The 12,043-nt window shown below is 45.2% G+C and overlaps 1 protein-coding gene across 1 annotated transcript in view; it reads right to left on the reverse strand.

Moving 5' to 3' along the window:
- LOC120061418 (plexin A3-like) overlaps positions 1-12,043 on the reverse strand; it is a 169,897-nt gene that overhangs the window by 25,797 nt on the left and 132,057 nt on the right. Inside the window, exons 15-22 of the mRNA XM_039011213.1 lie at positions 11,800-11,936; positions 10,899-11,069; positions 10,035-10,128; positions 9,589-9,828; positions 9,145-9,288; positions 6,755-6,989; positions 5,351-5,493; positions 3,022-3,278 (exon numbers count right to left, since the gene is read on the reverse strand). Coding sequence (XP_038867141.1) covers positions 3,022-3,278; positions 5,351-5,493; positions 6,755-6,989; positions 9,145-9,288; positions 9,589-9,828; positions 10,035-10,128; positions 10,899-11,069; positions 11,800-11,936 — 1,421 coding nt within the window. The remainder of the gene's footprint in view (positions 1-3,021; positions 3,279-5,350; positions 5,494-6,754; positions 6,990-9,144; positions 9,289-9,588; positions 9,829-10,034; positions 10,129-10,898; positions 11,070-11,799; positions 11,937-12,043) is intronic.

A 12,043-nucleotide genomic window follows, 5' to 3' on the forward strand; every position in this document is an offset into this window, starting at 1 on the left:
TGCTGCAGCATGGGTTTAATATACCGCTGCAGCATGGGTTTAATATAATGCTGCAGCATGGGTTTAATATACCGCTGCAGCACGGGTTTAATATAACACTGCAGCATGGGTTTAATATAACACTGCAGCATGGGTTTAATATACCGCTGCAGCATGGGTTTAATATACCGCTGCAGCATGGGTTTAATATACCGCTGCAGCATGGGTTTAATATACTGCTGCAGCATGGGTTTAATATACCGCTGCAGCATGGGTTTAATATACTGCTGCAGCATGGGTTTAATATACCGCTGCAGCATGGGTTTAATATAATGCTGCAGCATGGGTTTAATATAACGCTGCAGCATGGGTTTAATATACCGCTGCAGCATGGGTTTAATATAACACTGCAGCATGGGTTTAATATACCGCTGCAGCACGGGTTTAATTCACCGCTGCAGCATGGGTTTAATATACCGATCCAGCATGGGTTTAATATAACACTGCAGCACGGGTTTAATATACCGCTGCAGCACGGGTTTAATATAACACTGCAGCATGGGTTTAATATACCGCTGCAGCATGGGTTTAATATACCGCTGCAGCATGGGTTTAATATAATGCTGCAGCATGGGTTTAATATACCGCTGCAGCATGGGTTTAATACAACACTGCAGCACGGGTTTAATATAACACTGCAGCATGGGTTTAATATACCGCTGCAGCACGGGTTTAATATACCGCTGCAGCATGGGTTTAATATACCGCTGCAGCATGGGTTTAATATACCGCTGCAGCATGGGTTTAATATAACACTGCAGCATGGGTTTAATATAACACTGCAGCATGGGTTTAATATACCGCTGCAGCATGGGTTTAATATACCGCTGCAGCATGGGTTTAATATACCGCTGCAGCATGGGTTTAATATACCGCTGCAGCATGGGTTTAATATACCGCTGCAGCATGGGTTTAATATACCGCTGCAGCATGGGTTTAATATACCGCTGCAGCACGGGTTTAATATAACACTGCAGCATGGGTTTAATATACCGCTGCAGCATGGGTTTAATATAATGCTGCAGCACGGGTTTAATATACCGCTGCAGCATGGGTTTAATATACCGCTGCAGCATGGGTTTAATATACAGCTGCAGCATGGGTTTAATATACTGCTGCAGCATGGGTTTAATATACCGCTGCAGCATGGGTTTAATATACTGCTGCAGCATGGGTTTAATATACCGCTGCAGCATGGGTTTAATATAACACTGCAGCATGGGTTTAATATACCACTGCAGCATGGGTTTACTATAACGCTGCAGCATGGGTTTAATATAACACTGCAGCATGGGTTTAATATACCGCTGCAGCATGGGTTTAATATAACACTGCAGCATGGGTTTAATATACCGCTGCAGCATGGGTTTAATATACCGCTGCAGCACGGGTTTAATTCACCGCTGCAGCATGGGTTTAATATACCGATCCAGCATGGGTTTAATACAACACTGCAGCACGGGTTTAATATACCGATCCAGCATGGGTTTAATATACCGCTGCAGCATGGGTTTAATATACCGCTGCAGCATGGGTTTAATATACCGCTGCAGCATGGGTTTAATATAACACTGCAGCATGGGTTTAATATAACACTGCAGCATGGGTTTAATACAACACTGCAGCATGGGTTTAATACAACACTGCAGCATGGGTTTAATATACCGCTGCAGCATGGGTTTAATATACCGCTGCAGCATGGGTTTAATATACCGCTGCAGCATGGGTTTAATTCACCGCTGCAGCATGGGTTTAATATACCGATCCAGCATGGGTTTAATACAACACTGCAGCATGGGTTTAATACACCGCTGCAGCATGGGTTTAATATACCGCTGCAGCACGGGTTTAATATACCGCTGCAGCATGGGTTTAATATACCGCTGCAGCATGGGTTTAATATAACACTGCAGCATGGGTTTAATATAACACTGCAGCATGGGTTTAATATACCGCTGCAGCATGGGTTTAATATACAGCTGCAGCATGGGTTTAATATACCGCTGCAGCATGGGTTTAATATACCGCTGCAGCATGGGTTTAATATACCGCTGCAGCATGGGTTTAATATACCGCTGCAGCATGGGTTTAATATACCGCTGCAGCATGGGTTTAATATAACGCTGCAGCATGGGTTTAATACACCGCTGCAGCATGGGTTTAATATACTGCTGCAGCATGGGTTTAATATACCGCTGCAGCATGGGTTTAATATAATGCTGCAGCACGGGTTTAATATAACACTGTAGCATGGGTTTAATATACCGCTGCAGCATGGGTTTAATATACTGCTGCAGCATGGGTTTAATATACCGCTGCAGCATGGGTTTAATATACTGCTGCAGCATGGGTTTAATATACCGCTGCAGCATGGGTTTAATATACCGCTGCAGCATGGGTTTAATATACAGCTGCAGCATGGGTTTAATATACCGCTGCACTTGAAGAAGCTTTCAAAGTTCTTGAAATGTTCTGTATTGACTGACCTTCATGTCTCAAAGTAATGATGGAGTGTTGTTTCTCTTTGCTTATTTGAGATGTTCTTGCCATAATATGGACTTGGTCTTTTACCAAATAGCGCTATCTTCTGCATACCCCCCTACCTTGACACAACACAACTGATTGGCTCAAATGCATTAAGAAGGAAAGAAATTCCACAAATAAACTTAACAAGGCACACCTGTTAATTGAAATGCATTCCAGGTGACTACCTCATGATGCTGGTTTAGAGAAAGCCAAGAGTGTGCAAAACTGTCATCAAGGCAAAAGGTGGCTTTTTGAAGAATCTCAAATCTCAAATATATTTTGATTTGTTTAACACTTTTTTGGTTACTACATGATTCCATGTGTTATTTCATAGTTCTGATGTCTTCACTATTATTCTACAATGTAGAAAATAGTAAAAATAAAGAAAAACCCTTGAATGAGCGGGTGTTCTAAAACTTTTGACCGGTAGTGTATATATCTTTAATGTATCCTCACCGTCGGAGCAGCAGTTTAGGATGGTTGCGGTTCTCCAGGTTCTTCTCTATGAGGTCAGCCAGCAACTGTTTAAGTACCATGGTGGCGTACTCCATGCGGCCCTGCAGAGCGGCCATGAGCAGAGAGGCCACATTTCCTCGGTCCCGCATGGAGAAGGACCTCTGGGCCTCCAGGGTATGGATGAAGGTCAGCAGAAACATCTTACTGTGCAGCAGCTGGCTGAACAGACGCAGGGCTTTCTCCACATTGGCCGGGGACTGAGGGACAGGACACAGGAGGAGGAGGGGGATGGGGGACACAGAGAAGGGAATACACAAAAGGAGGTCCAAAGGGTTATTAAGTGGGGAGAGGGACAGGGAGTTGGAGAGGGGAGAGAGGGAGAGGGGAGAAATGAGGGGAGAGAGAATAAGGGAGGGGAGAGAGGAGACGAGAGAAGAGAGAAGAGAGAATAGGGGAGGAGAGAGAGGATAGAGGAGAGGGAGAGGGGGGAGACGAGAGAGGAGAGAGGGAAGGAAAGTGTAAAGAGAAAAAGGGGGAGAGGGGAGACGAGAGAGGAGAGGAAAGAGGAGAGAGAATAGGGGAGGGGAGAGGGGAGAGAGAATAGGGGAAAGGAGAGAGGAGACAGGAGAGGGGGGAGACGAGAGAGGAGAGAGGGAAGGAAAGTGTAAAGAGAAAAAGGGGGAGAGGGGAGACGAGAGAGGAGAGGAAAGAGGAGAGAGAATCGGGGAGGGGAGAGAGAATAGTGGAAAGGAGAGAGGAGGGGAGAGAGAATAGGGGAGGGGAAAGAGGAGAGAGAGAATAGGGGAGGGGAGAGAGGAGAGAGGAGGGGAGAGAGAATAGGGGAGGGGAGAGAGGAGAGAGGAGGGGAGAGAGAATAGTGGAAAGGAGAGAGGAGGGGAGAGAGAATAGGGGAGGGGAAAGAGGAGAGAGGAGGGGAGAGAGAATAGGGGAGGGGAGAGAGGAGAGAGGGAAGGAATGTGTAAATAGAAAAAGGCGGAAAGAAAATGGTTTGTTATTAGTTTGAGGATTACACGGAGCACCTTAAACGTGGCTCTAGTGACTTCAAATATTTCTCTATGCTGACTATTTTCAAAACATTTCTGCGGCAGTCTCTAGACAAGTAGTCTATGGAGGGCTGGTGGAGCTCCTGGGTTGACTCAGCCTCAGGTTGAAATGAAAAAGAAATAAGGTTGTTAAAAAAAGAAAAGAGGTTTCTCTGAAGCTCGGCACTAAGAGAGCTGCTGGCTACTGACTTTAGTAAAAAAAAAAGGATCTATCGCTTTAGTTTTATTCCCTTCTTTTTTTGGCAGCGAGTTACAGTACAACACAAGTGAACCTCAGGAAAGCATACTTTACTGAGTTACCAAGACAACACAAGTGAACCTCAGGAAAGCATACTCTACTGAGTTACCAAGACAACACAAGTGAACCTCAGGAAAGCATACTCTACTGAGTTACCAAGACAACACAAGTGAACCTCAGGAAAGCATACTCTACTGAGTTACCAAGACAACACAAGTGAACCTCAGGAAAGCATACTCTACTGAGTTACCAAGACAACACAAGTGAACCTCAGGAAAGCATACTTTACTGAGTTACCAAGACAACACAAGTGAACGTCAGGAAAGCATACTCTACTGAGTTACCAAGACAACACAAGTGAACCTCAGGAAAGCATACTCTACTGAGTTACCAAGACAACACAAGTGAACGTCAGGAAAGCATACTCTACTGAGTTACCAAGACAACACAAGTGAACCTCAGGAAAGCATACTCTACTGAGTTACCAAGACAACACAAGTGAACGTCAGGAAAGCATACTCTACTGAGTTACCAAGACAACACAAGTGAACCTCAGGAAAGCATACTCTACTGAGTTACCAAGACAACACAAGTGAACCTCAGGAAAGCATACTCTACTGAGTTACCAAGACAACACAAGTGAACCTCAGGAAAGCATACTTTACTGAGTTACCAAGACAACACAAGTGAACCTCAGGAAAGCATACTCTACTGAGTTACAGTACAACAAGTGAACGTCAGGAAAGCATACTCTACTGAGTTACCAAGACAACACAAGTGAACCTCAGGAAAGCATACTCTACTGAGTTACCAAGACAACACAAGTGAACCTCAGGAAAGCATACTCTACTGAGTTACCAAGACAACACAAGTGAACCTCAGGAAAGCATACTCTACTGAGTTACCAAGACAACACAAGTGAACCTCAGGAAAGCATACTTTACTGAGTTACCAAGACAACACAAGTGAAGACAGCAGCACAAGGCAGTGAAGTGAACAAGTTCTAGTTTAGTTCTCTTACACTTACATCCAGCTCCTTGAGGACGGGGTGCTCCTCGATGCCGGGGAACATGACTCTCATGGTGTAGGTGCGGTACTCCAGGAAGGGGATCTTCACTCCGTCCATGTCATTGGTCAGCTCCTGGATGTCTGTCTGTAGCTCAGCGAATGCTATGTTGACAGAAGCATAAGATACAAAAATTGCCATTTTAATATAATCCCAGAGAAACACAGGAGAAGCGCATGGTCAGGAAGAACACAGAAAGGCCATTTTGTGTGGGGGGAGCGGGGGGGAGTACCTGACAGGATGTGGTTCGAAAAAATGACCACAACTGCCCCACTCTATTATTTGGATTAAATTAAGTCTGATCGTTTCACTGAATCAACAGTCAGTTACCTCGTCCAGGCATGTTAGTGTCAAGTCGATACCATAAACTGCCACACTCCGGAATAAATCTGCCCGCTTCTAATCATTTTGAGCCGTGATTGTCTTGACAACTGGCACAGTATAGGAATACATGGATAAATGCTTATAAGACTTGACTGCCCTCTACCGATTAATGGACAGCATATTTTGGTCATCCTCATACTGTACCCCAGGGGTGGGTAATTACAGTCCTCGAGGGCCTGATTGGTGTCAGTTTTGCCCCAGCCCCAGCTAACACACCTGACTCCAATAATCACCTAATCATGATCTTCAGTTTAAAATGCAATTTGATTAATCAGCTGTGTTTGTTAGGGATGGAGAAGAAGTGTGACACCAATCAGGCCCTGGAGGACTGGAGTTGCCCACTCTTGCTGTACACAGTCAGTTCTGTGGTTGCCTGGTTACCTTCTACTGAGTCAGCGAAGCATCTCAGAAAATATATTGTAAAGAATGTAGAGTGATTGACTTGTACTGTACCTACTATAAGAGCAACACGATAGCAACAACTGTTCAGAGCAGGCCAATGCTGATAACACACTAATCTTCAAAAGCACACGCAGTTCTCTGATAAGAGCATATCAAAATACCCTGCCAGTCAATGTTTCAGCTCACTTCCATGAAGCAATCTTTGCTTGAGAAAAAGCCATGAGCAGTGCTGGTGTCATTTCAGTGACGGAAACGTATGAGCAAAGAGCATTCAGATGAACATAGAACTGTTTTTAAATGGCCACGGTGAAAAGGATATTTTACCTTTATTTTTAATTAAGTCAAAATTCTTATTTACAATGATGGCCTGGCAAATAGGTTATGATAGGATGGGATTAGGATATGATAGGAGAGAAATGGGATATAATAGGAGGGAAATAGGATATGATAGGATTAGATATGAGAGAAATAGGATATGATAGGAGAGAAATATGATTGATAGGAGAGAAATAGGATAGGATATGGACAGGATAGGAGAGGAGAGCAATAGGAGAAGGTCATAGTGACCGGTGCTCCTACCTTCTTTACACTCCAGGGCCACTCTGGACTCCAGGTTGTCCATCTGCAGCTGCAAGCGTTTCAGGGTGCGGTCAGCATCCCGGGTCTTCCTCTTGTAGGCGATGAGCACGGCGATGATGGCGATGAGAAGCACCCCTCCTCCCGCTCCGATCCCGATGATGGCCGGTAAGGTAAGGGTGCTGTCGGAGTAGATGTGTAGTGTTCCTGGGGAGTACTCCAAACCACCCACCACGATCTGGAGGAGAAACACATCCAACCTTTTATGCGAGTAAAGTGCAGTAAAGTGTCAGATAAAAAAAATCATGACAGACCTGATGGAAACAGAACATTTTTCAGTAAACTTTCCAAATGTCGACAAAACAAAATACGCTAGACAAGGTGGGATCTTTTTGTGTCTGTAAAATTAATTATGTGAGAAATGTCAGTGGAAACGTTTTTGTGTGCAAATATTGATATAATATCCATCATATCAAAGTAAACTTGTTGTGTGTTCCTCCCACTACGCATGCCGTTTATTAGGCTACAGATGAAATAAGTTATGATGAACTTCACAGGGTGGTGAAAGTACACGGTGATGAGCTTGACGCTCCTTCCCAATAAATATTGAGGGTCTTATTCTGGTGACATGATCATCCGTGCTCGTCTGCCGTTTGACAAATACAAATGATCTCGCTCTTTTATCCATAATCTCATCATGTAGGCTATACGTGCGCTCTCGCCAACAGCGCTCAATCTGCACCCTGCGTACTGTTGGCTTGAGCACACCTGCCAATACCAGAGTGGGCACACTCGCTATACAACACATTTTGGGGTGAGAAAACCATCAGTAGAGTCGAAAATGCGATGGAAATCCATTTAACGTGTATTTCTTTTCTCTTCAGTACATAGGAATTTTTATGTGCACTACAGTCAATTTGATGAAGCCATCATATTGTTATTATGCAGATGTTGTTATATTCACATGACAATCTGTCGCCAATTGAACCTAGCTACTGAGATGGAAAAATTGGGCCCTGTAATTCATTACTACAGTGCCTTCTGAAAGTATTCATACCCCTTGACTTATTCCACATTCTGCAGTGTTACAGCCTGAATTCAAAATGTAAAACCTCGCAATGTGGAAAAAGTCAAGTGGTGTGAATGCTTTCTGAAGGCACACTGTATGTAGCTCAGACTCAGAGTTACAGTACATGTCCGAACGTTTTTAGTTTTGACCCTGGTTCTAACATCTCCTTTCTAAACTTCAGGCCAATCACAGGTGACTTCCAACGGGTTTGGCTAACGAGTTTCACCTTTACCGCCCCATTCCCCTCCTGGCTGTGTGCTTTAATTATTGAGTGGTTTGGATGGAAGGGAACAGGGAGAATGCCACTCTGCTGTCTGTGTGTCTGTCCGTCACTGTGCTATGTGTCAGGTCATTAACACAGCTGGCTCAGCCTTCTCACTGTGCTATGTGTCTCCATCTCTCCCTGCCCCTGGGAGGGAGATCACTCCACCTCACCCATCACCTCTCTCTCTCTCTCTCTCCCCCTCTCTTTCATCTCAGCTTTGATTTGTAAATGCTCCCTCTCCACAGTTGACTCTATTGATCGGATTAAATTAAAGTCTGAGCGTTTCACTGAATCAACAGTCAGTTACCTCGTCCAGGCGTGTTAGTGTCAAGTCAATACCATAAGATCAGGACCATGCCTTTGATACAAAAGGTAAACAAGCTGCCACACTCCAGGACTAAATCTACCTGCTTCTAATCATTCTGAGCCGTGGTTGTCTTGACAGCTGGCACTGTATAGGAATACATGGATAAATACTTATGACACTTGCAATAATCAGATTGACCAGACTGCCCTCTGCCAATTAAATCACCTGCTCTCGCCAACGGTTGTCTGTCCATCAAAAAATCATTTCATCAATCCAAGATGATTATTTTTCACCTCTACTGCTCAAGGCAACAGCTGAAATCATTGTGCGCTGAGGCGTGTACATAATAAAGAGAGCTAGTCCTGTTTGGCATTGATGATAATGCGCCAAAGCTGCGGATTCAACAGATACTTCGATTACATGGGAAGTTGCTTGTATCAGCGGGCCGCCGTAATCATAATGCATGATGACCCTTTGACCTTTACATTTGGTGGATTAGCATTCAAGTAAAAAAAACAAAAAACTGCCACACAGCTATTATAGAATTGATTATAGATGTAATTTCTAAGTCAGGCATGTTTCCAAATAGCACAGATAAAAGTGTTTTAACTACATGTCAAATATATTTAGAGAAATAACAAGACTGGATTATGGCCAGAGCAGTTTGGCTATGAAAGATATCTCACACGAAGCTATTGTTGACATAAAATACACAAACTACTGTAAACGGTGGGCGGGACATCTGGTCTTACCACAACTCTCTGCTCCCCGGTCAGGTCTGGCGAATCACAGAGCAGCTGAGACTCCGAGACAGTTAACAGACAGGGCGTTTCACCAATCATCACGCTGTAGTTCAGCCGGGTGTTGCCCGGAGCAGGGGGAATCAAATTCTTGCCCTGTTTTCAGAAGAAACATGTTGTTCGTTTTCAAAAGAAACATTCTGTTGGACAATAATCACATTTATCAGACGAAAGCACACACACAATAAAGTGTATGGGTCTTTAGAGTATTATCAATCCTGACTTGTAATTCTATCCTCAGCTCAGGGACTTTGTACATAGATGTGTAGGGAAAGGAAGTTGTCTCTGTACTGGTTCTGTCTCACATGACCTCTCTGGCTTCTCTAGAGCTTGATCCTTCTTCCTCTCAACAGACAAAAGTAACAGAAAATGAAACCAAACAAGGAATCTACTTACTTTGAGGATAATGGGAGAGCCGGGCTTGACCTCCATTATCCCAGAGTTCCCTAGTGTTTCGAAGGTGGGGTTGGGGTAGTAGGTGAAAGGTGTCCCGTTGAGGACGAGCAGCGCAGCCACGTGATCCAGGATGAAGCCGTACTCGTCGGGGTGCAGGCCTGACTCTGGGGCTTGGTGCTTGGTGTAAATGATACCCGGGGCCAGACAGGTCATCACAGAGTCATTCACCACAGTGCACACCTGGACAGGTAGATAAAAGAGGAGGGTCAAACCAGGAACAAGTATGAGACAAACTTCTGTGTAAAACCACAATACTGACAATGTGTACAGTAACAAAAGCTTACTGCGTAAGTCCTTGATGCTAGTTGCCATTATACAGGTTAACCATTTGTAATAGTCAGAGCGGTACAGTGCAAACATGGAATGTTCATATTGGGAACACTTACATTAGTAGTCTGTATTCCTGCATACTTGGCACGGACTTTGGGCTCCTGGATGGTGAGCAGGTTGGTACCTGTGACGGTGATCAAGGTGCTACCACTGAAACACAAGCAGAAACATGATGGTGGAGAGGTTAAGACGAGAGTTATTGCACCCTGGTGACATGGGCAGAGAGACAACAAGGAAGGAATGAAATAAGACCTTCTGTGTAACAGAGCTGCTATGTTGCTGACTTTTAGTGTTTTTGTCTACAGCATGTTGTTTGTATGATTAATCTTACAGTACTGTTGAGATTCAGAAGAAGAGGGAGCCTACAGTCCCCTCAAGGGTCCTATGGATTAGGATGGGACATACATTAGATACATCATCCCCCATACGGTCTATTGTGCTTTAGTGTCATGGTGAAATGGCTACAATGGGACAGTGTGGGCGTCTCGGTGCAGCTTTGGGGCTCATGTTGTAATCTCAGAGTGTTCCTGAGGCATTACAGCCAGTAATGGATGTCTGGGCTGAGTTTCTCCTCAGGAATCTCCCAGGGCACTGGTCATGCGCTGAGAGGTTCCAGCCTGCAGCCTGTTGGCTGGGAGAGGAGAGGGGAGGAGTGGGGAGGGTAGGAGGGGGGTGGATAGCAGGGGAGGAGTGAAGAGGGGAGGAGAGGAGGAGGAGAGGTGAGGAGGGGAGAGTAGGAGTGGGGAGGGTAAGAGGGGGGTGGATCGCAGGGGAGGAGGAGGGGAGGAGAGGAGTGGGGAGGAGAGGAGGAGTGGGGAGTGGAGAGGAGGGGAGGAGAGGAGGGGAGGAGAAGAGGGGAGGAGAGGAGAGAAGAAGATGGGAGAGGAGGCTTGGCTGCAGCTGGTATCACCACTACTCACTTCACTATACTCCAGTTGGGCTCGATGCTGGAGATGGTGGGGTCCTCTGTGTAGATGTAGTGTGTGTCACTGCTGGTGACCTCAGCTTTGTCGATTAACAATTTGATTGACGCAGGCCCTGAGCCAGACAGGGACGACGGTGTCACACACACAATGTCCCTGTTGGTCCTCCTGTGGCCGGTTAGACAGAAGATGTGTCATATTGTGTCACAGAGTTCATTCACTGTCTGAAACAACACTCAAGAAAATGTCATGCTGTCACCCTGTTATGATGCTGTTTTAATTTAACTTAAAAATAGACAGGTAACGTGCAGACAGGGTGTGATAGAACAATAGACAGGTAACGTGCAGACAGGGTGTGATAGAACAATAGACAGGTAACGTGCAGACAGGGTGTGATAGAACAATAGACAGGTAACGTGCAGACAGGGTGTGATAGAACAATAGACAGGTAACGTGCAGACAGGGTGTGATAGAACAATAGACAGGTAACGTGCAGACAGGGTGTGATAGAACAATAGACAGGTAACGTGCAGACAGGTAACGTGCAGACAGGGTGTGATAGAACAATAGACAGGTAACGTGCAGACAGGGTGTGATAGAACAATAGACAGGTAACGTGCAGACAGGTAACGTGCAGACAGGGTGTGATAGAACAATAGACAGGTAACGTGCAGACAGGGTGTGATAGAACAATAGACAGGTAACGTGCAGACAGGTAACGTGCAGACAGGGTGTGATAGAACAATAGACAGGTAACGTGCAGACAGGGTGTGATAGAACAATAGACAGGTAACGTGCAGACAGGTAACGTGCAGACAGGGTGTGATAGAACAGATTACACTACTATACTACCACAGTCCATTCCTTCGAGGGGGGGTCAAGCTGACTGACTACTCACTTAACAAACAGACACTCCTCCTGGGCGATGAACACAGTGACGGTGCTACCAGCGTCCAGATGATGGCCTGATATTGTCAGCCGGGTCCCCCCGGACACGGGGCCCTTCTCCGGGCGCACATGGTTGAAGCTGGGGGTCTGTGAGAGGGAGGAAACTCACTGTTTACACCCAGCAGCACACAAAACAATTATACAGTTTTTTCTGAAAGCTACTGTACAACAAACCGATTCCCATTATATTTCTA

The sequence above is a fragment of the Salvelinus namaycush genome, chromosome 16, assembly GCF_016432855.1.
Source record: "Salvelinus namaycush isolate Seneca chromosome 16, SaNama_1.0, whole genome shotgun sequence".
Lineage (NCBI taxonomy): Eukaryota > Metazoa > Chordata > Actinopteri > Salmoniformes > Salmonidae > Salvelinus > Salvelinus namaycush.